Source organism: Borostomias antarcticus, assembly GCF_949987555.1.
Source record: "Borostomias antarcticus genome assembly, chromosome: 23".
NCBI classification, from domain to species: Eukaryota; Metazoa; Chordata; class Actinopteri; order Stomiiformes; family Stomiidae; genus Borostomias; species Borostomias antarcticus.
Window position 1 is genome coordinate 20,121,879 of NC_140256.1, and position 25,276 is coordinate 20,147,154.

The 25,276-nt window shown below is 46.3% G+C and overlaps 1 protein-coding gene across 1 annotated transcript; it reads left to right on the forward strand.

Moving 5' to 3' along the window:
- The first annotated feature begins 426 nt into the window (after window positions 1-426).
- On the forward strand, window positions 427-11,909 carry psat1 (phosphoserine aminotransferase 1). Its single transcript, XM_084457124.1, has 9 exons — window positions 427-541; window positions 1,112-1,172; window positions 2,215-2,284; window positions 5,924-6,129; window positions 8,590-8,762; window positions 9,368-9,537; window positions 11,053-11,181; window positions 11,257-11,394; window positions 11,558-11,909. The coding sequence occupies exons 1-9, from the start codon at window positions 485-487 to the stop codon at window positions 11,658-11,660; spliced, it is 1,107 nt and encodes a 368-aa protein (XP_084313250.1). The 5' UTR covers window positions 427-484; the 3' UTR covers window positions 11,661-11,909.
- The last annotated feature ends 13,367 nt before the right edge of the window (window positions 11,910-25,276 follow it).

The following is a 25,276-nucleotide window of genomic DNA, read 5'->3' on the forward strand; positions in this document are numbered from 1 at the left end:
GTGCAATTCTGGTCAAAACGCGACGTTTGCGACCTGTCATGGTCTTCTGGCTTCATCTCAGCTTTATGAAGGACTCTGTTTAGGATCTCAATGTCCCACATGTTCTTGTCGTCCAATGGGTGACCTGCCAATTTCATTAAAGTCTAAGATTAAAGTATATATGAGATTAAAGCAATCGCAATATTTTGGTAGTTAATTCATCTGGAGTGTGTGTGTGTGTGCGTGTGTGTGCGTGTGTGCGTGTGTGTATACGAGCCCGAACACACGATAACAAAAGCATGTATTAGTGGCGTGATAGAAAAACCAATCACAACTGCTTAAAATCCATATCCACCAATGACTGGCGGAATAGTCCTTACGGTCTGTGGATGCAGCCAATGAAAGAGGCTGAATGAGCCGCTGGCTGTAGAGGGGAGTCGAGCTGGAATCACATTTCTGCGGAAGCAGCCAGGCTCTGATCTACAGGAATAAACTATCTGAAAGCATGGAGAAGAAACCAACCATCAACTTTGGTGCTGGACCTGCTAAACTCCCACAGTCCGTAAGTTTGGGTTAAGGGATCGCATGTGTGCCGATAATGTTCTGATTTACCAGCCGTAGCCTACAGCACACCTCGCCACAAAGTTAACATGCAGCTGTGTGCGAGAACTAGCCTAGATTAATCCCTTTATTTCATCAAACTGATTCCTCCCCATTGTAACTCGGGGATTCTAGACATCCCTAAACTCCGCTTGGTTCTTGCAAATGCAAACAATTCAAAAGAAAAAAATAGGTGAAATGTGTAAATCTTGTGTTAGTGGTGTCATCGCTGCATCCCACGGTTGCATCAGCCGTATTGGGGAGGAAAGTGCGTGTTATCTGTAGGCTGCTGACCATTCAGGAGGAAAGTGCGTGTTATCTGTCCCATCTGTAGGCTGCTGACCATTCAGGAGGAAAGTGCGTGTTATCTGTCCCATCTGTAGGGCTGCTGACCATTCAGGAGGAAAGCGTGTTGTTATCTGTCCCATCTGTGGGGCTGCGGACCATTCAGGAGGCCTACAGCTGCACTTCGCCTGTTCAGATGATGGTTACTATAGTATATATTATTATATATTCCCTGATTGTGTTGCAGGTGCTTCTCCAGGCGCAGAAGGAGCTTCTGGACTACAATGGTCTCGGGATCAGTGTTCTCGGTGAGGACCATCTTAATGAAGTCGATTAAACGCCAGTTAAATAAAGCCCATTCATTTTGCCCGGCAAAGTGGCACCAAGGAGAGAGAGGAATTCATTGAGGCCCGGGGGGAGTCGAGTCACTCAAAGATCGTTGTTTACACAAAGTTCTATTGATTAGATTAGATTCAACATTGCACAGTAGCCTACCAGTAACTTACTGGATCCACATCAAAACACAATGAAATGCCGTTGACATCGTAAAAAGCGTTTTGAAGTGGTGTGAATACAATATGGATGTCATGTACAGTATGTCCATGGTATGAATTACCATCAGTGTTATATGCATATTTATACCATGTAGACTACCTAACCCTACCCACCATGTAGACTACCTAACCCTACCCCACCATGTAGACTACCTAACCCTACCCCACCATGTAGACTATCTAACCCTACCCACCATGTAGACTACCTAACCCTACCCACCATGTAGACTACCTAACCCTACCCCACCATGTAGACTATCTAACCCTACCCACCATGTAGACTACCTAACCCTACCCACCATGTAGACTATCTAACCCTACCCACCATGTAGACTACCTAACCCTACCCACCATGTAGACTACCTAACCCTACCCCACCATGTAGACTACCTAACCCTACCCCACCATGTAGACTACCTAACCCTACCCACCATGTAGACTACCTAACCCTACCCACCATGTAGACTACCTAACCCTACCCACCATGTAGACTACCTAACCCTACCCACCATGTAGACTACCTAACCCTACCCCACCATGTAGACTACCTAACCCTACCCCACCATGTAGACTACCTAACCCTACCCACCATGTAGACTACCTAACCCTACCCCACCATGTAGACTACCACCATGTAGACTACCTACCCTACCCACCATGTAGACTACCTAACCCTACCCCACCATGTAGACTACCTAACCCTACCCACCATGTAGACTACCTAACCCTACCCACCATGTAGACTACCTAACCCTACCCACCATGTAGACTACCTAACCCTGTTCTGTCTCTCTAGAGATGAGCCACCGTTCCTCCGACTTCAGCAAGATTCTGGACAAAGCAGAACATCTACTGCGCGAGCTGTTGTGAGTAGCTAGTGAATCTGCTGTCTTAAAATACCAATCACTGTCCTCTCTGTCTTAAAAGACCAATCACTGTCCTATCTGTCTTAAAAGACCAATCACTGTCCTCTCTGTCTTAAAAGACCAATCACTGTCCTCTCTCTTCTCTCTGCATTCTTCCTTTCTGGAGATGACACCAGCCATGGTGTGTGATATAGCGTTTCTATTGAAAACGCCTTTTTGATTTAATTTAAAACTTATTAAAGACATTAAATACACAGACATTTAGGAGGGAACATATTTAAATGTGTTAGTTGTTGAGGGGTATTGTGTTAGGTGCCATGCAGAATCTCTGCACAGACGCCTCCTGCATTCATGAAGGACTCACACCAGGCAACAGTGTTGGTCTCTTGAATGCACAAACAGTTTGGCACCCAAACCTCTCTCTCACAGCCCCTCAGCCGACCTCAGTCTGGCTCAAACCTCTCTCTCACAGCCCCTCAGCCGACCTCAGTCTGGCTCAAACCTCTCTCTCTCAGCCCCTCAGCCGACCTCAGTCTGGCTCAAACCTGGCTCAAAATTCTGAAAGACCCCATCTGAACCATCCAGAAAGGATTCACACCCCTTTGCTTTTTCCACATTTTGTTATGTTACAGCCATTATTCAATCAATCAATCAATCAATCAATCAATCAATCAATCAATCAAAGCTTTATTTGTATAGCGCATTTCATACCCAGAGGCAACACAATGCGCTTTACAGAGAACAAGGGAGGTGGGTATACAATTGTGTATATATATTCAAATATAAAAAAAAAAAATCATTTTTTTCTCATCAATCTACATACAATACCCCATAATGACAAAGTGAAAAAGGTTTTTAGAAATGTTTGCAAATGTATTACAAAACTGAAATATCACATGTAGCCTACATAAGTATTCACATCCTTTGCTCACTACTTTGTTGAGTCACCTTTGGCAGCGATTACAGCCTCAAGTCTTCTTGGATAGGGCTGTAATAAACAAAATTTAAAAAGGCCGTAATATAACAAAATGTAGAAAAATGTAAGTGGTGTGAATACAATATGGATGTCATGTACAGTATGTCCATGGTATGAATTCCCATCAGTGTTATATGCATATTTATACCATGGCCTGGTTTAAAGGAGTAGTAAAGGGAAAAATGCATGTTTAACCCTGTTTTAAGGTTACTTATGATAATATACAATGGTTCAGATCTAGCACTTTTGAGAAAGTCTGATAATTGCTCTACCACCATTTTGGTCATACAATGGATGTGGGTGGGCACCTTGAAAAATCATTCAAAAAACATGTTAAACTCCCCTACTTAGCATTCTGACGTATAATTCGCCATAAAGTAAGATTCTAGTTCATCTGGAAAGGCTTTTTTAAATATTTAGCATAGAACTATTTAGTCGCAGCACATACGTGTGTAAACTTCCGCAAACTAGGAAGCCTAGCAAGAAAAACAATAACAATAGCTACCGTAAGTAGTTCTGCTTCCTGAATCCCCTCTGCGGATTGATCTACACATCTACAACGGTCGCTTCAATACAAGTCAATGGATTTCATAAAATGATCAATAAAACCCTACAGGATTCATACTTTGCGGCGAATTTGATGTCAGAACACCAACGGACAGCAATTACCCCCTCTGTGAGCTTCTTGTCTTTGAAATCGAGAGTTTAACATGTTTTTGAAAGATTTTTCAAGGTGCCCATCCACATCCATTGTATGACCTAAACGGTGGTAGAGCAATTATCAGACTTTCTCAAAAGTGCTAGTTTTGTCAACGTTTTGATCTGAACCATTGTATATGATCATAAGTAACCTTAAAACAGGGCTAAAATGCATTTTCCCTTTACTACTCCTTTAATACTCTTTTCTGATTAGCCAGCAGACGTGCGTTAAAACCGTGTATACGCACATGTAGTTCGGCTGAAGTTTAATTACCGATCTAAATTAATGCGCTGGCTTTGACAGCAACCCAAATGAGCTCATCCCATAGCCTGCTGTACCATTGCTAGCTAGCCATGAACGAAGTGTTGGATACTGAATATTTGTTGTGCAACGCGTCCATTGTCCAGTTGTCAAATCTATTTGCCAACAAACTCTTTATGATAGCCAGACACCTCACTGTCCCCAAATCAAAAACTGTTTTTTCACTTCGTGTTATAACGTGGTGGTGCACGTTAGTGGTGTAGTAGCCAGATATGATTTTGTAACGTCAGTCTGAGTTGCAGTAAAAGAAGCCAGACGTATGGAAAACGGTCTCCGCCTCGTTTATTCATTTACAGTATATACGGCATCCAAATATATCAGTGTGAAGAGGCCATTGCTGGATTCTAATACCCTGTTGCTTCACATAATGATATGACACCTCCCGTCCTCACAAATCAACTCACAATGACGTAAGATACGACTGACAGTGATTTACCACGGCATGAAAACAATACTTTTGGAGTTGAGGACAATCAGGTGTCTGGCTATCATACATAGTTTGTTGGCAACTAGGTTTGACAGCTGGACGATTTATATGTTGCACAGCAAATATGCAGTAGCCTACACTTCTCTCATTGCTATCTAGCAATATCAGGTAGCTACAGTCATAGATATATGGATACAGTAGGCTATGGAATTAGCTAGTTTCAGTTGCTAGGCTAATTGTTTGGTTGCTAGGTCGTATCGCATTAGCAGTGAGGGACTATAATGACACTCAGCAATGAGCAACACATAAATAAAATGTATTTACATTTTAATGTAGAAAATGCGAGTAAATGGCACATTTATTTGTCTTTGGCATGTGAGGCCATGGTATAAGTGAGATAATCAACTCATAGGTGTGCGTTAATTAAGCAATAAACCACGAGAGGCCGTGTGTTATAGTGATTTTATAACAGCTAGTTGTTAGGCACGACGCGAAGCGGAGTGCCTTAAACCCCCCTAGCTGTTATAAAATCACTATAACACACGGCCTCTCGTGGTTTATTGCTTTTATACAACGGTTACTACAGCTATTAGTGTAAAATAAACACACAGCAATGTAAAATATTAACATTTATTCAAAACGAAGCATCATTCCCTCAATTCCGCCGAGCAAAATAGTTCCTCTAACAAAAGGGTTGCCAAGCAACAACAACAACTACAATGCATTGGATCAAATGGGAGGCGCATTCATACTGAAAATGGAATGATATGCGGTCCCAGGTGTGTGTTACAAAGTATTTTAACACGGCTTCCAGCCAATCAGAATCAAGAACCAGAACTAACCGTTGTATAAACGGTTTTAAGGCACTTTGCGGAGGCAACCTGGTTCTTTGCCTCCACGTCGTGCCTTAAAACCGTTTAACGCACACCTACTAGTTGATTATGCCTTACGTGCACAGTTATATGTTCCTGTGATATAGTGTTGAAGGTTAATGAATTCAAAGATGGATCAGGCAGACAATGGATTTGCTGTTTCATGTCTATGCACATGTATCGTTTCATGTCTATGCACATGTATCGTTTTAATGTCTCACGTTGTGCTTTGGGAGTGTAATGCAAAGTTGATGTTTCATGTTGTTTCATGTTGCTATGTTTATGTTACATGATTTTTATGGCGAAAGGTTTTAAGCAGGTGAGTCATGTCTTTTATATCCAGGAATATCCCAGACAACTACAAGATCATGTTTCTTCAAGGGGGCGGGTCTGGACAGTTCAGTGCTGTCCCGCTCAACCTGATTGGTCTGAAGGAGGACAGGTGTGCAGATTACATCGTGACTGGCGCCTGGTCAGCCAAAGCTGCAAAAGAGGCAGAGAAATATGGCAAAGTGAATGTGGTCCACCCGAAACTGGACTGCTATACTAGTAAGTGTGTGTGTGTGTGTGTGTGTGTGTGTGTGTGTGTGTGTGTGTGTGTGTGTGTGTGTGTGCGTGCGTGTGTGTGGGTGCGAGTGTAAGTGCATGCGTGCGTGCGTGCGTGTCAGACAAAAATGAGTGTGAGTAGGACCCAGAGCATGAATAGTGAAAGTAGGTCAGTATGAATGGTGGTAATGGCCGACATGCTGTCCTGGATTTGAAGCTTAATGTAGCGAATGACAGGAATCTGGAGAAAAAACGCTCCACCCCATGGAAGGAGGAGGGTATTAAAAGTACAGTAAAAGGAAGGTGGAGGGTATTAAAAGTACAGTAAAAGGAAGGCGGAGGGTATTAGAAGTACAGTAAAAGTGGAAGAGTAGAAGTGGTCCTGCTCATCCAAAAGAAAGGACTTTAGTTCCCTTTTTTCCCCTGAAGCTTTCATACATCTAGGTTTTTCATTTGTGATAAAATTGGAATAAATGAAGAAAGGATCAAAGAAAGTCTTGACAATCTTCAAATGGAGACTATACAACAGTGACTACTTTCCTCTGAACTGATGCAAAATTAAACTACATCTCTTAATTTCTTGTTGGCCCAGCGAGTGCAGTCAGCTGTCTCACCCAGATTCAGAGTGGGTTCATGATGGGTCTGTATGGACCGGTCTCCTCTGAAAACACACGGGCATGCATGCTGTTTCCGCATGGCTATGCACAAGTTATGACCATGTTGTTACTGGGTCAACTTGGCAGCTTTACATACATACTACTACACAATACACAGACGACAAAGATGGTTAAGATGTCTCCTACCATCCTGCTGTCCACATGTCTCCTACCATCCTGCTGTCCACATGTCTCCTACCGTCCTGCTGTCCACATGTCTCCTACCGTCCTGCTGTCCACATGTCTCCTACCGTCCTGCTGTCCACATGTCTCCTACCGTCCTGCTGTCCACATGTCTCCTACCGTCCTGCTGTCCACACAGGGCTGAGTTGTGGACTCGTCTGAATTACAAACCTTTTGAGGGAGAAGAAAATCTCATTTTGTTGGAGCAACTTTCTGCCATCACTGCTGTGATCAGGGTTACAGGCAGGCAGAGAGCAGCCATGTGGAGAAAGACATTCTCATCAGACTTGGCACCAGATTTCTTCTTTCTCCAGTAGGAAGGGTCTACGTATTTGGCATCATAATCAAATCAAACTTTATTTGTATAGCGCATTTCATACACAGAGGCAACACAAAGCTTGACAGAGAGCAACGGGGGACGACAGATCCTCTGGCTGCAGATACTGTATCTACCTGTCTGCATCTTCACTACTGTGGTTGTAGTGTTTGACCGTGTGGTTGTAGTGTTTGACCTTGCGGTGGTCTTGTGGTTGTAGTGTTTGACCTTGCAGTGGTCTTGTGGTTGTAGTGTTTGACCGTGTGGTTGTCTTGTGGTTGTAGTGTTTGACCTTGCGGTGGTCTTGTGGTTGTAGTGTTTGACCGTGTGGTGGTCTTGTGGTTGTAGTGTTTGACCGTGTGGTGGTCTTGTGGTTGTAGTGTTTGACCGTGTGGTGGTCTTGTGGTTGTAGTGTTTGACCTTGCAGTGGTCTTGTGGTTGTAGTGTTTGACCTTGCGGTGGTCTTGTGGTTGTAGTGTTTGACCTTGCAGTGGTCTTGTGGTTGTAGTGTTTGACCTTGCGGTGGTCTTGTGGTTGTAGTGTTTGACCTTGCAGTGGTCTTGTGGTTGTAGCGTTTGACCGTGTGGTTGTCTTGTGGTTGTAGCGTTTGACCGTGTGGTTGTCTTGTGGTTGTAGCGTTTGACCGTGTGGTTGTCTTGTGGTTGTAGCGTTTGACCGTGTGGTTGTCTTGTGGTTGTAGTGTTTGACCGTGTGGTTGTCTTGTGGTTGTAGCGTTTGACCGTGTGGTTGTCTTGTGGTTGTAGTGTTTGACCGTGTGGTTGTCTTGTGGTTGTAGTGTTTGACCGTGTGATTGTCTTGTGGTTGTAGCGTTTGACCGTGTGTTTGTCTTGTGGTTGTAGTGTTTGACCGTGTGGTTGTCTTGTGGTTGTAGCGTTTGACCGTGTGGTTGTCTTGTGGTTGTAGTGTTTGACCTTGCAGTGGTCTTGTGGTTGTAGTGTTTGCCCGTGTGGTTGTCTTGTGGTTGTAGTGTTTGACCTTGCAGTGGTCTTGTGGTTGTAGTGTTTGACCGTGTGGTTGTCTTGTGGTTGTAGTGTTTGACCTTGCAGTGGTCTTGTGGTTGTAGTGTTTGCCCGTGTGGTTGTCTTGTGGTTGTAGTGTTTGACCTTGCAGTGGTCTTGTGGTTGTAGTGTTTGCCCGTGTGGTTGTCTTGTGGTTGTAGTGTTTGACCTTGCGGTGGTCTTGTGGTTGTAGTGTTTGACCGTGTGGTTGTCTTGTGGTTGTAGTGTTTGACCTTGCGGTGGTCTTGTGGTTGTAGTGTTTGACCTTGCGGTGGTCTTGTGATTCCAGAGATCCCTGAGCCCAGCAGCTGGAGTCTGAACCCGTCGGCCTCGTACGTCTACTACTGCTGCAACGAGACGGTCCACGGCGTGGAGTACAACTTCACCCCCAACACCAATGGAGTGGTCTTGGTCAGCGACATGTCCTCCAATTTCCTGTCTCGGCCTGTAGACGTGACAAAAGTACGCATGGCTACCAACACGGCTTGATCACTGTTTGGACAGTGGATTCATCACTGTTAGTGTTTGGACAGTGGATTGGGGTGGGGTTGTTTTGGCTTGTTAGGTTTGTCACACACTTGTGGAATAACAATACCGTTACACTGTGTAACTAATATTGTTACTATGGGTATTGATACAGTCTGTGGTAACATAGTAACAGGCTATTTGTATTTTGTGTCTCTAACCTCGTATCCTGTCAAATCAAACTGATTTGTCCTTTCTGCTGTAGAAGTGGTTCAAGTCTTACTTGTCACCACTTGAGATTAGCGTTAATGGTCATGTCTGGTTCAGATTATTAATGATCATGTCTGGTTCAGATTATTAATGGTCATGTCTGGTTCAGATTATTAATGGTCATGTCTGGTTCAAATTATTAATGGTCATGTCTTGTTCAGATTATTAATGGTCATGTCTGGTTCAGATTATTAATGGTCATGTCTGGTTCAGATTATTAATGATCATGTCTGATTCAGATTATTGATGGTAATTTGTGTTTGAGATTATTAATGGGTGTGTGTGTGTGTGTGTGTGTGTGTGTGTGTGTGTGTGTGTGTGCGCGTGCGCAGTTTGGGCTGATCTATGCTGGGGCTCAGAAGAATGTGGGATGCGCAGGGGTTACCGTGGTGATTGTGCGAGAAGATCTGATAGGTCACGCCCTTAACGAGTGTCCCGTTGTCCTGGACTACAAGGTGCAGGCTGAGAACAACTCCCTGTACAACACGCCCCCCTGCTTCAGGTACCTCCCCTTTATGCTCAGCCACACCCACTTTCCTTAGACCACGCCCAGAGACCAGTCACCTCAGGTAAAGACCCTACAGACCTCCCCTCCCAACTAGGGATGGATATTGAGAAGATTTTAGTGATTCCGATTCCATTTTCGATTCTGCTTATCGATCTGATTCCTTATCGATTCTCTTATCGATTCTCATTGGGCAAAAGAGTACAAACAGGTTTATTAACATTAATTTCATTTTATATATACTTTGAACATGCCAATTAGGCTACAGTGCGGTTTTTTGTTAGGTGTATTCACCTTGATCTAAAAATAAAACTGACATAAGAAAATCTGTATTTTTTCTATAGAAAAATATAAATAAAACATGAATTATTCTGTTGAATTTTAAATCCAATAATAGTCTAACGTGTTACTAGTAGAACTTGCAATGCTCCTTCCATTTTAAAAGGGTATATGAGCTGAGCTGACAAAAATAAAACTAGCAGCGGCAACTGGCAACAAATAGAATTTGGAAGTGAAGTCCAAATGGAACTGAGTAGGTCTGCAACCATCAACTGTGGAGAATTAACAATTCTACTACTTCTACAAGAACTGACCCAGACCGACTACCACGAGCCTGACTCTGAACGTCATCATTTAATTACATGGATGGAAATGGAGATTATTCATATAGTGAAAGCTGGTTTACACAATTAAACAAATGGCACCAAACAATAGACAGGGACTCTGGAGGAGTTTATACAAAGTTATCGCATGCTGTGCGGCCAAATGTTTTTGCATATTTGTAGTATTTCCCCCCTTTGATGATATACGTTTTTTGCAAGCATTGCAAGTGGCCGTGTTGTCATCTTGTCGCGTGAAATGTAACCACACTTTCGAACGTTCATGCCTAGACGACATGTTGCTGGCTTCTTCTACCGCGGCCTAATAAAACAAAACAAGGCATCGTGCGTGCAACGTCATCACGCATGTGCAGCAACAACAGGAATCGAAAGCAGAATCGTTAAGGATTTTGGCGAACGATTCCAAGGAATCGATTCACTGGGAACCGGTTCTCAACAAGAACCGGTTTTCGATGCGCATCCCTACTCCCAACACACCCAAACACCACCCCCGAACCCTAACCCTAGCCCTGATTCAGAAAGTTCACACACCACAACCCCCACTGATTCAAGAGGGTTAGGGTTAAGGGCCTCCGTCTCTCTTTTCTTGAGCTGTGGATTATGCAGGCTGTCTTTTACCTAGCACCTGGTTACTCTCTCTCATCTCTCTCTCCTCTCCTCCTCTCTCTCTCTCTCTTCTCCTCTCTCTCCTCCTCTCTCTCTCTCCTCTTCTCCTCTCTCTCTCCTCTCTCTCTCTCTCTCCTCTCTCCTCTCCTCCTCTCTCTCTCTCCTCTCTCTCTCTCCTCTCTCTCTCTCTCTCTCTCTCTCTCCTCTTCTCCTCTCTCTCCTCTCTCTCTCCTCTCCTCCTCCTCTCTCTCTCTCCTCTCTCTCTCTCTCCCTCCCTGGTGTCCAGTATCTACATCATGGGCCTGGTTCTGGAGTGGATCAAGGATAACGGTGGCACAGATGCCATGGAGTCCCTCAACAAGCAGAAGTCCTCCATGATCTATGACATCATCAGCTCCTCTGATGGCTTCTATGTGTGAGTACCGCTGTACGCACGTGGCGCCCGCGGCGCTGCTGTCCCCATGGTAACACCCCCGTGTCCACGCCGCAGGTGCCCTGTTGAGGCGGCCTGTCGCAGCCGTATGAACGTGCCGTTCCGCGTGGGGAAGAGGCAGGGAGACCCGGCTCTGGAGAACACCTTCCTGGAGGGAGCTTCCAAACGCGGGATGATCTCCCTGAAAGGACACAGGTAGAACAGAGCTTCTGCTCCCGATATTATATTCTCATTCTACCGTATTTGCCATGGTTTTATATCCGTGTAATTATTTTGGTTAGATTGACAGAAGTGCGTTGAGGGAGTTGTGTTTGCGATGCTGGGCCCGTTAGCTCTGTGTCTCTGTCTCCCCCTACAGGTCAGTTGGAGGAATACGGGCATCTCTGTACAACGCTGTGACTGTAGAGGACGCTCACGCCCTGGCCACTTACATGAAGGACTTCCTCAAGGACCACCAATAAGACAAGCTTATATTAAGAACTTCAACTATGAATGAATGGTTCCATAATCTTTCAGGCAAACCTTGTTTTTATCGTAGTTTGGGACCCATGTTGGATCTAGAGACTGTGATCTAGAGACTGTGATCTAGAGACTGATCTAGAGACTGTGATCTAGAGACTGATCTAGAGACTGATCTAGAGACTGTGATCTAGAGACTGATCTAGAGACTGATCTAGAGACTGATCTAGAGACTGTGATCTAGAGACTGATCTAGAGACTGTAATCTAGAGACTGATCTAGAGACTGTGATCTAGAGACTGATCTAGAGACTGTGATCTAGAGACTGATCTAGAGACTGATCTAGAGACTGTGATCTAGAGACTGTGATCTGACCCTTTAGCTGTTTGTAGTTTTAGTCTTTTGAGACCCGTGTACAGTGCTACTTATGTGTTACTAGGCCTTTATCACTGTTGTATTTTGTCATTGTTGTCTCCAGGTTGATATGGAAGTGGTGGATTTTTAGACTATTAGTGCTTTAATGTACATAGATTTAAAAAAAACAAAAAAACTGTTTAAGTACTCTTTGCATTCCATTAAAACTAACTTGGCTGTATTTTGTCTTTGTGATTTATTCAAAAGAGTGCCAAAAAATATGAAGTCCTTTTGTTGTGCAGCCCTGTATACAGCCACCAGATGGAGCCACTTGCATAGTTATTATAACCTGAAAGTCCATCACAGCCAATCAAAGTGAGGTCATATCTCCTCAATTCACATAAAACCTGCTATCAGTGTTTACAGCCGTGCTTTTGACATGATCACATCAAGTTTCCATGAGGTTTGGCCTGCTGACTCCTGCTTGCTCCCCTCATCCCTGCTGGCAGGGATATTTTGATTTGTATATATTTATGAAATAAATTCCTTGTTTTGTTCCTTTGGCTACAGTACATTTAGAATGCGCTGAGCTTTACATACGGTAGGATTCTACTTTCAGGGCCCAGATTCATGTCTTAATTTTGTAGCATCACAAACGGGAACGCATACATAATACCGTCAAATCATATATCATTGGAAAGCTTAGAATCAAAGCATCCACCAGTAATACATTTGTAATGTTCAGACCAAGTGAACATTGACCTATACATTTGTTTAAAAATATATTCCGGATTATCCCAACATCAACCACGTTCATTATATAGTGTATATAAAAATGAGTTCATTCAACAAAAGCATGAAGCACAACCTAGTTCCAGAACAGTAATGTTGTATGAATTGAACTTGCAGCATGTGTGTAAATCAGACCATTCTGGAATGGGCGTCATGCTTTTGGCATGTATGAGGTTTTTACTGTGTGAATAAGAAAGAGACATTGTGACGGTTTGACTATTTTTATAATGTGGTTGCCAGTCAGGCTAAACCTGACTATGAAAGATTTAAGGTTCTTTTGTATCCCCTATGGTCAGTCAACCTCACAAAGGGTGCATGTATCAGCTCTTTTATATTATATTTGTATATTTTATAGTATAGTGACTTCTCATGAACCCTCATACAGGTACCAATGTTTCCGTTCTTAATATTAAATTATATTTTTCTCATAACCATTATACACACATTTAAATAATACACCGTACCAATGCGTTGCATTCAATAGGGCAAATAAGGCACATGCACACGTAATATACGGAGCAAAATCAAAATATATTCAACCAAAGCATGCAATTAAACAAAACAAATTGCAGTTCATTCGCATAGGCCGTCACCATAAATCAATCACAAATCGAAAATATATCGCACCAATCAGTCAGATCCAGAGCTACATCAGTCCAATTCCGACAGCGCAAAACCGCACAAAAAATTATAATAAGAGTCCTTGGCTCAGTTCAGTCTTTGGATCTGTAGGCTACAACTTAAATCTCGACCAGCACAAAACAAAAGAACAATTCCACTCACGACACCGTCACTGTCACCCTGTAAGTTTCAGCAGTAGGCTACAGTGAATAATCGCTAGTTTGTAAATCCCGCAGCTGAATGCTATTCCTTGGGTGGTTATTATTTCACGGCATTGAATATCAATGTAACAATTCAAACAAAGGACGGTCTAGCCACTTCCTTGTTTTGTCGCGCGCTACTAGGGAATAAGGGAAGAGCCTCTAAATAAACCACTGGAATTGGTTGAGTGGATTTGGTGACAGGTGATTGGTGGAAAAAAATGAGTGATGGTTTGGGAGTCAACTACATCGGGTAGGGCGGTGACCGAGACGGAATCGTCACACTCCCCCCCCTTTGAAGAAAGCCAGACGGCAGGGAGGCGTTACTTCACTCAAAACCAAGGAAATCTTCATCGTCGCTCTCCTCTGCAAAAATGTCCAGGATCCTCTGGCGGTCCGAGCGGCACTGGTCCTCCATCCCCTCAGCCGTAGAGTTGAAACCCAGAAACTCCTCATCCCCACTCTCTTCAGCAAAAATGTCGAGGACACGCTGTCGGTCTGAACGACTTTGTTGTTCCTCCATTTCCTTGGCAGAGGGATAGCAGGGCTTGAGACGGGTGACATTCACCACTCTGACATCCTCTCCAGTGTCTTCCAATGCAATCTGATAGGTAAGGGCACCCACTCTCTGTATGACACGGTAAGGTCCCTTCCATCGCGGGGCTATTTTCGCAGAGAAGGACTTTTCAGCTTTGGAGTACGGGTGGGTGCGCATCCAGACTCGGTCTTGATCCTTATACTCCACTTCCCTCCGATGTTGGTCATAGTATTTCTTCTGTTTCTGTCTAGCGTTCTTGAGCTTGCTGGTGACAAAGTCTTTTAGCTCACACAGCTGGGCAACCTTTCCAAATGCTGGGGCGTCAGGAGTGCACTCTCGGGGCAGCAACAGAACCTCCATGGGTCCCCTGAGAGGCCGGTTGAGGTTCACCTCAGCAGGTGTCACTCCGGTGGATTCGTGGACAGCAGAGTTCAATGCAAACCGGAATTCGGGTAGGTATTTATCCCAGTGCTTATGGTTGTCATCAACATAGGAGGCAATCATGGTTCTTAAATTCCGGTTGATCCTTTCTGTTAGGTTTGTCTGCGGGTGATAAGCGGTCGTCCTCTTCGGACCCACGTTCCACTGCTTGCAGACACTTTCAAAGACAGAGGAAACAAACTGTGAGCCCTGGTCTGAAAGGATGAAGTTTGGTACTCCCCAGCGGGTTAGGATTTCTTCTGTAAGTACCTTGGACACAGTCTCAGCAGTTGCACGTCGTAGTGGGAAAAGCTCCACCCATCGTGAGTAGTAATCTACAAATACCAAGAGGTAGACATTTCCCTTGGAGCTTCTAGGGAAAGGGCCCATCAGGTCAACCCCCAACATCTCCCAAGGGCTATGGACGACAGTCTGTTGGAGTTTTCCAGCAGGTTTCCGGCATTCCGGCTTGTGTTGTTGGCATATCTGACAGCATTGGACATAATGTTTGACATCTAAGCTTAGGTTTGGCCAATAAACCAAGGCTTGCAATCTTTTATAGGTTTTGAACCTCCCCAGATGGCCAGCCAAGGGGTCCTCATGGAAGAGCTGCAGCAGTTGGGTTCGTAGCGGTGATGGTATATATACCTGGTACAGCGTCTTATGAGGCAGCTGCACCACTCGGTATACCTTGTCCTCCAAGATGGTATATTTGGTAGCCGAGTTCTCCACAACTTCACCCTGATCCACAATAGACTGGTACAATTTCCGTACGTCTGGGTCTGCTTGTTGAGCCTTCCAGAGGGCTTCGTCTGAGATCTGCAGGTCTTTCACCAGATCCAGCTTGAAGGACAGGACAGAGGCACAGGTGAGCAAGGGAGGACTATGTCCATCAGCTGGGGCTCTGGACAGCGCATCAGGCACCGTATTGTACTTTCCCTTCCTGTACTCCACTGAAAAAATGAACTCCTGGAGACGTAAGGCCCACCTGATGAGACGGGTGCTGGGTTTCTGGGTCTTGAAAACCCACACCAAAGAGGAGTGGTCCGTCACAACAGAGAACAGCCTTCCTTCCAGGTAGTATCTCCATTTTTCCAACGCCCAGACGACTGCCAGACACTCCTGCTCGGTGGTGGAATAGTTCCTTTCAGCGGTGTTCAGACTGCGACTGGCGTATGCTAGAACCTCTTCGGTCCCAAGTCCCGTCTGCTGAACCAGAACTGCACCAAGGCCAACCTCGCTGGCGTCGGTGTAGACAATGAAGGGCAGGTTAAAGTTTGGATGTCCCAGTATGGGCGGGGACACAAGGCAGCGTTTCAGGGTCTCAAAGGCATCCTGGCACTTCGGCGTCCAGATAAACTTGGCTCCCTTGCGCTTCATTGCATTCAGGGGCTCTGCCAGCTGGGAGAAGTTAGGCACGAACCTGTGGTACCACCCGGACATTCCTAGAAACCTCTGGACTTCCTTGAGATTCCTCGGGACAGGGAAATCCTGTACAGCTTGTGTCTTCTCTGTATCCACCTGAACACCAACTGCAGAGACGACATGGCCCAGGAAGTTAAGGGAAGATCGGAAGAAATGACTCTTTTGCATATTGACTGTCAGTTTGGCATTCCTCAGAGCATTGAAAACAGCTTGAATGTCGTAGGAGTGTTGTTGCCAGGTCGGGGAGTAAATTATGATGTCATCAAGGTATACAAAGCAGATTCTCCCACGAAGCTTCCCAAGGGTAATTTCCATGAGCCGCTGGAAAGTGGCTGGGGCGTTTTTTAGGCCAAAGGGCATGACTTTAAATTGGAAGAGCCCATGAGCACAGACAAACGCTGTCTTTTTCTGGCTCTCTGGATCCATTCTGACCTGCCAATATCCACGATTCAGGTCAAGGGTGGAAAACACTGCGGCTCCTGCGAGAGACTCCAGGATCTCCTGAACCGTGGGTAAGGGGTAGGCATCAGTGTGCGTGATGGCATTCAGCCTCCGGTAGTCGACACAGAATCTGAGTCCTCCAGTTTTCTTGGGTACCATCACTACAGGTGCAGCCCAAGCAGAGGATGATGGCTCTATGATGTCGTCGGCCAGCATCTCGTCAATGAGCTCCTTCATCACTTTGAGCTTAGGTGGAGAGACTCTGTATGGCTTCTGCTTGAGAGGTATATCCTGTGTGAGGAAGAGCTTGTGGGTCAGGATACTGGTGCGGCCCAGGGCTGAGGTACATACATCTGCATTATCTCGTAGCTGCTGCAGGAAGCATGTTTTTTCCTTTTCTGGGAGCTGAACATCTTTGACAGCCAGGAGGAGTGGATCGGTCCCCTCTTCTAGTGCACCCAGAAGTGTAAGGTCACACGGGGCTATAGCAGAAAAAAATGCGACAGGTGAGGCTGGTCCCCAGTCATTGATGTTAAGTGAGCTGCGCATGAATGGATGTCTGACCTGTGGATCTTGCAAGAACCAGTAGGTCTGTTCAATGATGTTGATCTGGAGTCCACTAAAGAACAGAAAGTCCAATCCCAGGATAACGGGGAAGGCCAGGGATTGCAAGGACAGCACAACAGAAGGGAAGACCCATGTTCGGTTGTGTATAGTGAAGGTCATGTCTCCCCACCCCAGGGGTTGTCTGGTTCCCCCATCCGCCAGGTATAGTGGGCCCTCTGTCCACGGTTTCAGCTCCTCATTGCTGCCTTTCACCTCTGTCCAGAGTTTTTCATTCAGCAGGGTGTAGGTTGAACCTGTGTCCACAATGGCTGCGCCTTTCCATGGACCGATGATAAGAGGAATCAACAACTGGTGAGGAAGTGAGTTCAAAGAGGCAGAGCTGCAGGATTGAAAGGAAAGTGGTGATTTCCCAGGACGCTCAGAGGCTGGGAGAGTGGATATTGTGGGATTGGAACCCAGCCCAGGTTGTAACCCGGAGGACTTTGAGTGTTTGTTGCCTCTGTTGGCCTGATACTGAGGGCACTCTCTAGGTGGGTGTGAACTTTTGCATCTCCAACACATCACCTGAGAAGGGTTAGGGGTTGAGATGGATGTAGCTGGTGAGGCTGAATGTGTAGGCAAAAACGGGGTAGGTTTGAGTTGCTGCTGTTGTTTTGATGCCTTCTTTCTCTGTTCATATTGGAGCTGGTTCTCCCGGTCCTTCTCCAATTGTTGGCCCAGGCGGACCAGAGAGTCAACAGAGGTGACCTGAGTGCTTCTCAGTTGGCTGGCTAGGTGAGGATTAATGTTCTTCAGGATCAACTTGATGACCTCTTTCTCCTCGATGTCAGGCCTCCAGCGTCTACAGAGAGAGCGGTAAGTATAGGCGAAATCACGAATACATTCCCCTTCAGCCTGTACACGAGTCCGTACTCTCTCCGCCAGCTCATCTTGGTAATCCTCTGACAGAAAGGCTGCACGGAACCTCTGCTCGAACTCAGTCCAGGAGGTGGTGTCCAGGCGAGCAACGTCCCACCAGTCTCGGGCTGTGCCATGCAGCACGCTTCTGAGAGTGGCGACCAGCTCCTCATCGTTGAGAGGGTGAAGGGCAAGATAATCTCGACATGTATCCAGGTACAGTAGGGGATCTTGAGTGTCCTCAACTCTTCCAAAAGAAGGGAACTGCAGTTTAATCGGGCTTTTCCCTTTGTATCCGCTTCTTAGATCCATCTTAAGGGGAGAAGTAGAAGGGGAAAGGAGTTCTGGTCCTGAGGCTCCAGCCTGCATGGTTGACTGCAGTCGGTGACGAGGATGAATGGATACTGGCTGCGTGACATCTAGAGGGGCAAGGGGTGTGGTCTGGACCGCGGAAGAAACCTGGGAAGTGGCATGGAGGGTATACTGTCTGACGGATGTCAATTCAGATGCCATAGTGTCCAGCTGATGTGTACATTTGGTAATGTCAGCTGCCACATTCCGTATGGTGGTTACTAGAGGAACCAATGCCAGGTTTACATCCTCCATAACTTGTGACTGGTGTTGCTGTAGTCTCCAAGAGAGTGTGGAACTGAACTGTGATCGGTTAAACTCCAAATGTTTTTCCAATTGCTTTTCCATGGCTTCCAGTAATTGTTTTTGTCCAAGCTCGTGCATTTTCAAGAGCTTTTGAGTGAGAGCTTCCAGTGCGCCATCCACGGTTTGACTGAGGCGTTGTTGCTCAGCAGTCAGTTTATTGAAGTTCTCCAACAATGATTGATGTGTGTTGTGCTCCACATTTACGTCCTCCCTGTGGACACCAGGGGGTGCTGTTGCTGCAAAATGCATGTATTCAGTTAGGTCCATCTCCTGGAAGATGTGTGGAGCTAGACTTTGGGCAGTAGCTGGTGCCTCCATCGGCACAGACGGAGTCAGGTCCATATCCACAAGGGTGTTTGATGTTGTGTGTTGAATAGGAGATGGCATATTTACTGTCCCTCTTGAACGTGGGCGGGGTACAGGCCGGATTCCTGTCTCATTTAGGGGATCAAAAAGAGTCAACACATCCTGTTCCATTGCTTGTCTCTCCATTTAGATTTTTTTTTAAATTTCTTTTCAGGTATACTTGATGGATGGTTGCATCTTTGAATGTGCTCTTATATCAGAACTTTGAGTTCAGAACGGTCTTGGTATAACTGTATTAAAGCTTGATAGGTCCCTTCGTGGTTGCCATTTTTTATGTGACGGTTTGACTATTTTTATAATGTGGTTGCCAGTCAGGCTAAACCTGACTATGAAAGATTTAAGGTTCTTTTGTATCCCCTATGGTCAGTCAACCTCACAAAGGGTGCATGTATCAGCTCTTTTATATTATATTTGTATATTTTATAGTATAGTGACTTCTCATGAACCCTCATACAGGTACCAATGTTTCCGTTCTTAATATTAAATTATATTTTTCTCATAACCATTATACACACATTTAAATAATACACCGTACCAATGCGTTGCATTCAATAGGGCAAATAAGGCACATGCACACGTAATATACGGAGCAAAATCAAAATATATTCAACCAAAGCATGCAATTAAACAAAACAAATTGCAGTTCATTCGCATAGGCCGTCACCATAAATCAATCACAAATCGAAAATATATCGCACCAATCAGTCAGATCCAGAGCTACATCAGTCCAATTCCGACAGCGCAAAACCGCACAAAAAATTATAATAAGAGTCCTTGGCTCAGTTCAGTCTTTGGATCTGTAGGCTACAACTTAAATCTCGACCAGCACAAAACAAAAGAACAATTCCACTCACGACACCGTCACTGTCACCCTGTAAGTTTCAGCAGTAGGCTACAGTGAATAATCGCTAGTTTGTAAATCCCGCAGCTGAATGCTATTCCTTGGGTGGTTATTATTTCACGGCATTGAATATCAATGTAACAATTCAAACAAAGGACGGTCTAGCCACTTCCTTGTTTTGTCGCGCGCTACTAGGGAATAAGGGAAGAGCCTCTAAATAAACCACTGGAATTGGTTGAGTGGATTTGGTGACAGGTGATTGGTGGAAAAAAATGAGTGATGGTTTGGGAGTCAACTACATCGGGTAGGGCGGTGACCGAGACGGAATCGTCACACTCCCCCCCCTTTGAAGAAAGCCAGACGGCAGGGAGGCGTTACTTCACTCAAAACCAAGGAAATCTTCATCGTCGCTCTCCTCTGCAAAAATGTCCAGGATCCTCTGGCGGTCCGAGCGGCACTGGTCCTCCATCCCTTCAGCCGTAGAGTTGAAACCCAGAAACTCCTCATCCCCACTCTCTTCAGCAAAAATGTCGAGGACACGCTGTCGGTCTGAACGACTTTGTTGTTCCTCCATTTCCTTGGCAGAGGGATAGCAGGGCTTGAGACGGGTGACATTCACCACTCTGACATCCTCTCCAGTGTCTTCCAATGCAATCTGATAGGTAAGGGCACCCACTCTCTGTATGACACGGTAAGGTCCCTTCCATCGCGGGGCTATTTTCGCAGAGAAGGACTTTTCAGCTTTGGAGTACGGGTGGGTGCGCATCCAGACTCGGTCTTGATCCTTATACTCCACTTCCCTCCGATGTTGGTCATAGTATTTCTTCTGTTTCTGTCTAGCGTTCTTGAGCTTGCTGGTGACAAAGTCTTTTAGCTCACACAGCTGGGCAACCTTTCCAAATGCTGGGGCGTCAGGAGTGCACTCTCGGGGCAGCAACAGAACCTCCATGGGTCCCCTGAGAGGCCGGTTGAGGTTCACCTCAGCAGGTGTCACTCCGGTGGATTCGTGGACAGCAGAGTTCAATGCAAACCGGAATTCGGGTAGGTATTTATCCCAGTGCTTATGGTTGTCATCAACATAGGAGGCAATCATGGTTCTTAAATTCCGGTTGATCCTTTCTGTTAGGTTTGTCTGCGGGTGATAAGCGGTCGTCCTCTTCGGACCCACGTTCCACTGCTTGCAGACACTTTCAAAGACAGAGGAAACAAACTGTGAGCCCTGGTCTGAAAGGATGAAGTTTGGTACTCCCCAGCGGGTTAGGATTTCTTCTGTAAGTACCTTGGACACAGTCTCAGCAGTTGCACGTCGTAGTGGGAAAAGCTCCACCCATCGTGAGTAGTAATCTACAAATACCAAGAGGTAGACATTTCCCTTGGAGCTTCTAGGGAAAGGGCCCATCAGGTCAACCCCCAACATCTCCCAAGGGCTATGGACGACAGTCTGTTGGAGTTTTCCAGCAGGTTTCCGGCATTCCGGCTTGTGTTGTTGGCATATCTGACAGCATTGGACATAATGTTTGACATCTAAGCTTAGGTTTGGCCAATAAACCAAGGCTTGCAATCTTTTATAGGTTTTGAACCTCCCCAGATGGCCAGCCAAGGGGTCCTCATGGAAGAGCTGCAGCAGTTGGGTTCGTAGCGGTGATGGTATATATACCTGGTACAGCGTCTTATGAGGCAGCTGCACCACTCGGTATACCTTGTCCTCCAAGATGGTATATTTGGTAGCCGAGTTCTCCACAACTTCACCCTGATCCACAATAGACTGGTACAATTTCCGTACGTCTGGGTCTGCTTGTTGAGCCTTCCAGAGGGCTTCGTCTGAGATCTGCAGGTCTTTCACCAGATCCAGCTTGAAGGACAGGACAGAGGCACAGGTGAGCAAGGGAGGACTATGTCCATCAGCTGGGGCTCTGGACAGCGCATCAGGCACCGTATTGTACTTTCCCTTCCTGTACTCCACTGAAAAAATGAACTCCTGGAGACGTAAGGCCCACCTGATGAGACGGGTGCTGGGTTTCTGGGTCTTGAAAACCCACACCAAAGAGGAGTGGTCCGTCACAACAGAGAACAGCCTTCCTTCCAGGTAGTATCTCCATTTTTCCAACGCCCAGACGACTGCCAGACACTCCTGCTCGGTGGTGGAATAGTTCCTTTCAGCGGTGTTCAGACTGCGACTGGCGTATGCTAGAACCTCTTCGGTCCCAAGTCCCGTCTGCTGAACCAGAACTGCACCAAGGCCAACCTCGCTGGCGTCGGTGTAGACAATGAAGGGCAGGTTAAAGTTTGGATGTCCCAGTATGGGCGGGGACACAAGGCAGCGTTTCAGGGTCTCAAAGGCATCCTGGCACTTCGGCGTCCAGATAAACTTGGCTCCCTTGCGCTTCATTGCATTCAGGGGCTCTGCCAGCTGGGAGAAGTTAGGCACGAACCTGTGGTACCACCCGGACATTCCTAGAAACCTCTGGACTTCCTTGAGATTCCTCGGGACAGGGAAATCCTGTACAGCTTGTGTCTTCTCTGTATCCACCTGAACACCAACTGCAGAGACGACATGGCCCAGGAAGTTAAGGGAAGATCGGAAGAAATGACTCTTTTGCATATTGACTGTCAGTTTGGCATTCCTCAGAGCATTGAAAACAGCTTGAATGTCGTAGGAGTGTTGTTGCCAGGTCGGGGAGTAAATTATGATGTCATCAAGGTATACAAAGCAGATTCTCCCACGAAGCTTCCCAAGGGTAATTTCCATGAGCCGCTGGAAAGTGGCTGGGGCGTTTTTTAGGCCAAAGGGCATGACTTTAAATTGGAAGAGCCCATGAGCACAGACAAACGCTGTCTTTTTCTGGCTCTCTGGATCCATTCTGACCTGCCAATATCCACGATTCAGGTCAAGGGTGGAAAACACTGCGGCTCCTGCGAGAGACTCCAGGATCTCCTGAACCGTGGGTAAGGGGTAGGCATCAGTGTGCGTGATGGCATTCAGCCTCCGGTAGTCGACACAGAATCTGAGTCCTCCAGTTTTCTTGGGTACCATCACTACAGGTGCAGCCCAAGCAGAGGATGATGGCTCTATGATGTCGTCGGCCAGCATCTCGTCAATGAGCTCCTTCATCACTTTGAGCTTAGGTGGAGAGACTCTGTATGGCTTCTGCTTGAGAGGTATATCCTGTGTGAGGAAGAGCTTGTGGGTCAGGATACTGGTGCGGCCCAGGGCTGAGGTACATACATCTGCATTATCTCGTAGCTGCTGCAGGAAGCATGTTTTTTCCTTTTCTGGGAGCTGAACATCTTTGACAGCCAGGAGGAGTGGATCGGTCCCCTCTTCTAGTGCACCCAGAAGTGTAAGGTCACACGGGGCTATAGCAGAAAAAAATGCGACAGGTGAGGCTGGTCCCCAGTCATTGATGTTAAGTGAGCTGCGCATGAATGGATGTCTGACCTGTGGATCTTGCAAGAACCAGTAGGTCTGTTCAATGATGTTGATCTGGAGTCCACTAAAGAACAGAAAGTCCAATCCCAGGATAACGGGGAAGGCCAGGGATTGCAAGGACAGCACAACAGAAGGGAAGACCCATGTTCGGTTGTGTATAGTGAAGGTCATGTCTCCCCACCCCAGGGGTTGTCTGGTTCCCCCATCCGCCAGGTATAGTGGGCCCTCTGTCCACGGTTTCAGCTCCTCATTGCTGCCTTTCACCTCTGTCCAGAGTTTTTCATTCAGCAGGGTGTAGGTTGAACCTGTGTCCACAATGGCTGCGCCTTTCCATGGACCGATGATAAGAGGAATCAACAACTGGTGAGGAAGTGAGTTCAAAGAGGCAGAGCTGCAGGATTGAAAGGAAAGTGGTGATTTCCCAGGACGCTCAGAGGCTGGGAGAGTGGATATTGTGGGATTGGAACCCAGCCCACGTTGTAACCCGGAGGACTTTGAGTGTTTGTTGCCTCTGTTGGCCTGATACTGAGGGCACTCTCTAGGTGGGTGTGAACTTTTGCATCTCCAACACATCACCTGAGAAGGGTTAGGGGTTGAGATGGATGTAGCTGGTGAGGCTGAATGTGTAGGCAAAAACGGGGTAGGTTTGAGTTGCTGCTGTTGTTTTGATGCCTTCTTTCTCTGTTCATATTGGAGCTGGTTCTCCCGGTCCTTCTCCAATTGTTGGCCCAGGCGGACCAGAGAGTCAACAGAGGTGACCTGAGTGCTTCTCAGTTGGCTGGCTAGGTGAGGATTAATGTTCTTCAGGATCAACTTGATGACCTCTTTCTCCTCGATGTCAGGCCTCCAGCGTCTACAGAGAGAGCGGTAAGTATAGGCGAAATCACGAATACATTCCCCTTCAGCCTGTACACGAGTCCGTACTCTCTCCGCCAGCTCATCTTGGTAATCCTCTGACAGAAAGGCTGCACGGAACCTCTGCTCGAACTCAGTCCAGGAGGTGGTGTCCAGGCGAGCAACGTCCCACCAGTCTCGGGCTGTGCCATGCAGCACGCTTCTGAGAGTGGCGACCAGCTCCTCATCGTTGAGAGGGTGAAGGGCAAGATAATCTCGACATGTATCCAGGTACAGTAGGGGATCTTGAGTGTCCTCAACTCTTCCAAAAGAAGGGAACTGCAGTTTAATCGGGCTTTTCCCTTTGTATCCGCTTCTTAGATCCATCTTAAGGGGAGAAGTAGAAGGGGAAAGGAGTTCTGGTCCTGAGGCTCCAGCCTGCATGGTTGACTGCAGTCGGTGACGAGGATGAATGGATACTGGCTGCGTGACATCTAGAGGGGCAAGGGGTGTGGTCTGGACCGCGGAAGAAACCTGGGAAGTGGCATGGAGGGTATACTGTCTGACGGATGTCAATTCAGATGCCATAGTGTCCAGCTGATGTGTACATTTGGTAATGTCAGCTGCCACATTCCGTATGGTGGTTACTAGAGGAACCAATGCCAGGTTTACATCCTCCATAACTTGTGACTGGTGTTGCTGTAGTCTCCAAGAGAGTGTGGAACTGAACTGTGATCGGTTAAACTCCAAATGTTTTTCCAATTGCTTTTCCATGGCTTCCAGTAATTGTTTTTGTCCAAGCTCGTGCATTTTCAAGAGCTTTTGAGTGAGAGCTTCCAGTGCGCCATCCACGGTTTGACTGAGGCGTTGTTGCTCAGCAGTCAGTTTATTGAAGTTCTCCAACAATGATTGATGTGTGTTGTGCTCCACATTTACGTCCTCCCTGTGGACACCAGGGGGTGCTGTTGCTGCAAAATGCATGTATTCAGTTAGGTCCATCTCCTGGAAGATGTGTGGAGCTAGACTTTGGGCAGTAGCTGGTGCCTCCATCGGCACAGACGGAGTCAGGTCCATATCCACAAGGGTGTTTGATGTTGTGTGTTGAATAGGAGATGGCATATTTACTGTCCCTCTTGAACGTGGGCGGGGTACAGGCCGGATTCCTGTCTCATTTAGGGGATCAAAAAGAGTCAACACATCCTGTTCCATTGCTTGTCTCTCCATTTAGATTTTTT

Bases quoted from the DNA above. Each gene is read 5' to 3' on its own strand.
- psat1 (XM_084457124.1), top strand. From the start codon at position 485: ATGGAGAAGAAACCAACCATCAACTTTGGTGCTGGACCTGCTAAACTC. The intron at 6,130-8,589 runs GTAAGTGTGTGT...TTGTGATTCCAG, and splicing joins GAAACTGGACTGCTATACTA to AGATCCCTGAGCCCAGCAGC. The intron at 9,538-11,052 runs GTACCTCCCCTT...CCTGGTGTCCAG, and splicing joins AACACGCCCCCCTGCTTCAG to TATCTACATCATGGGCCTGG.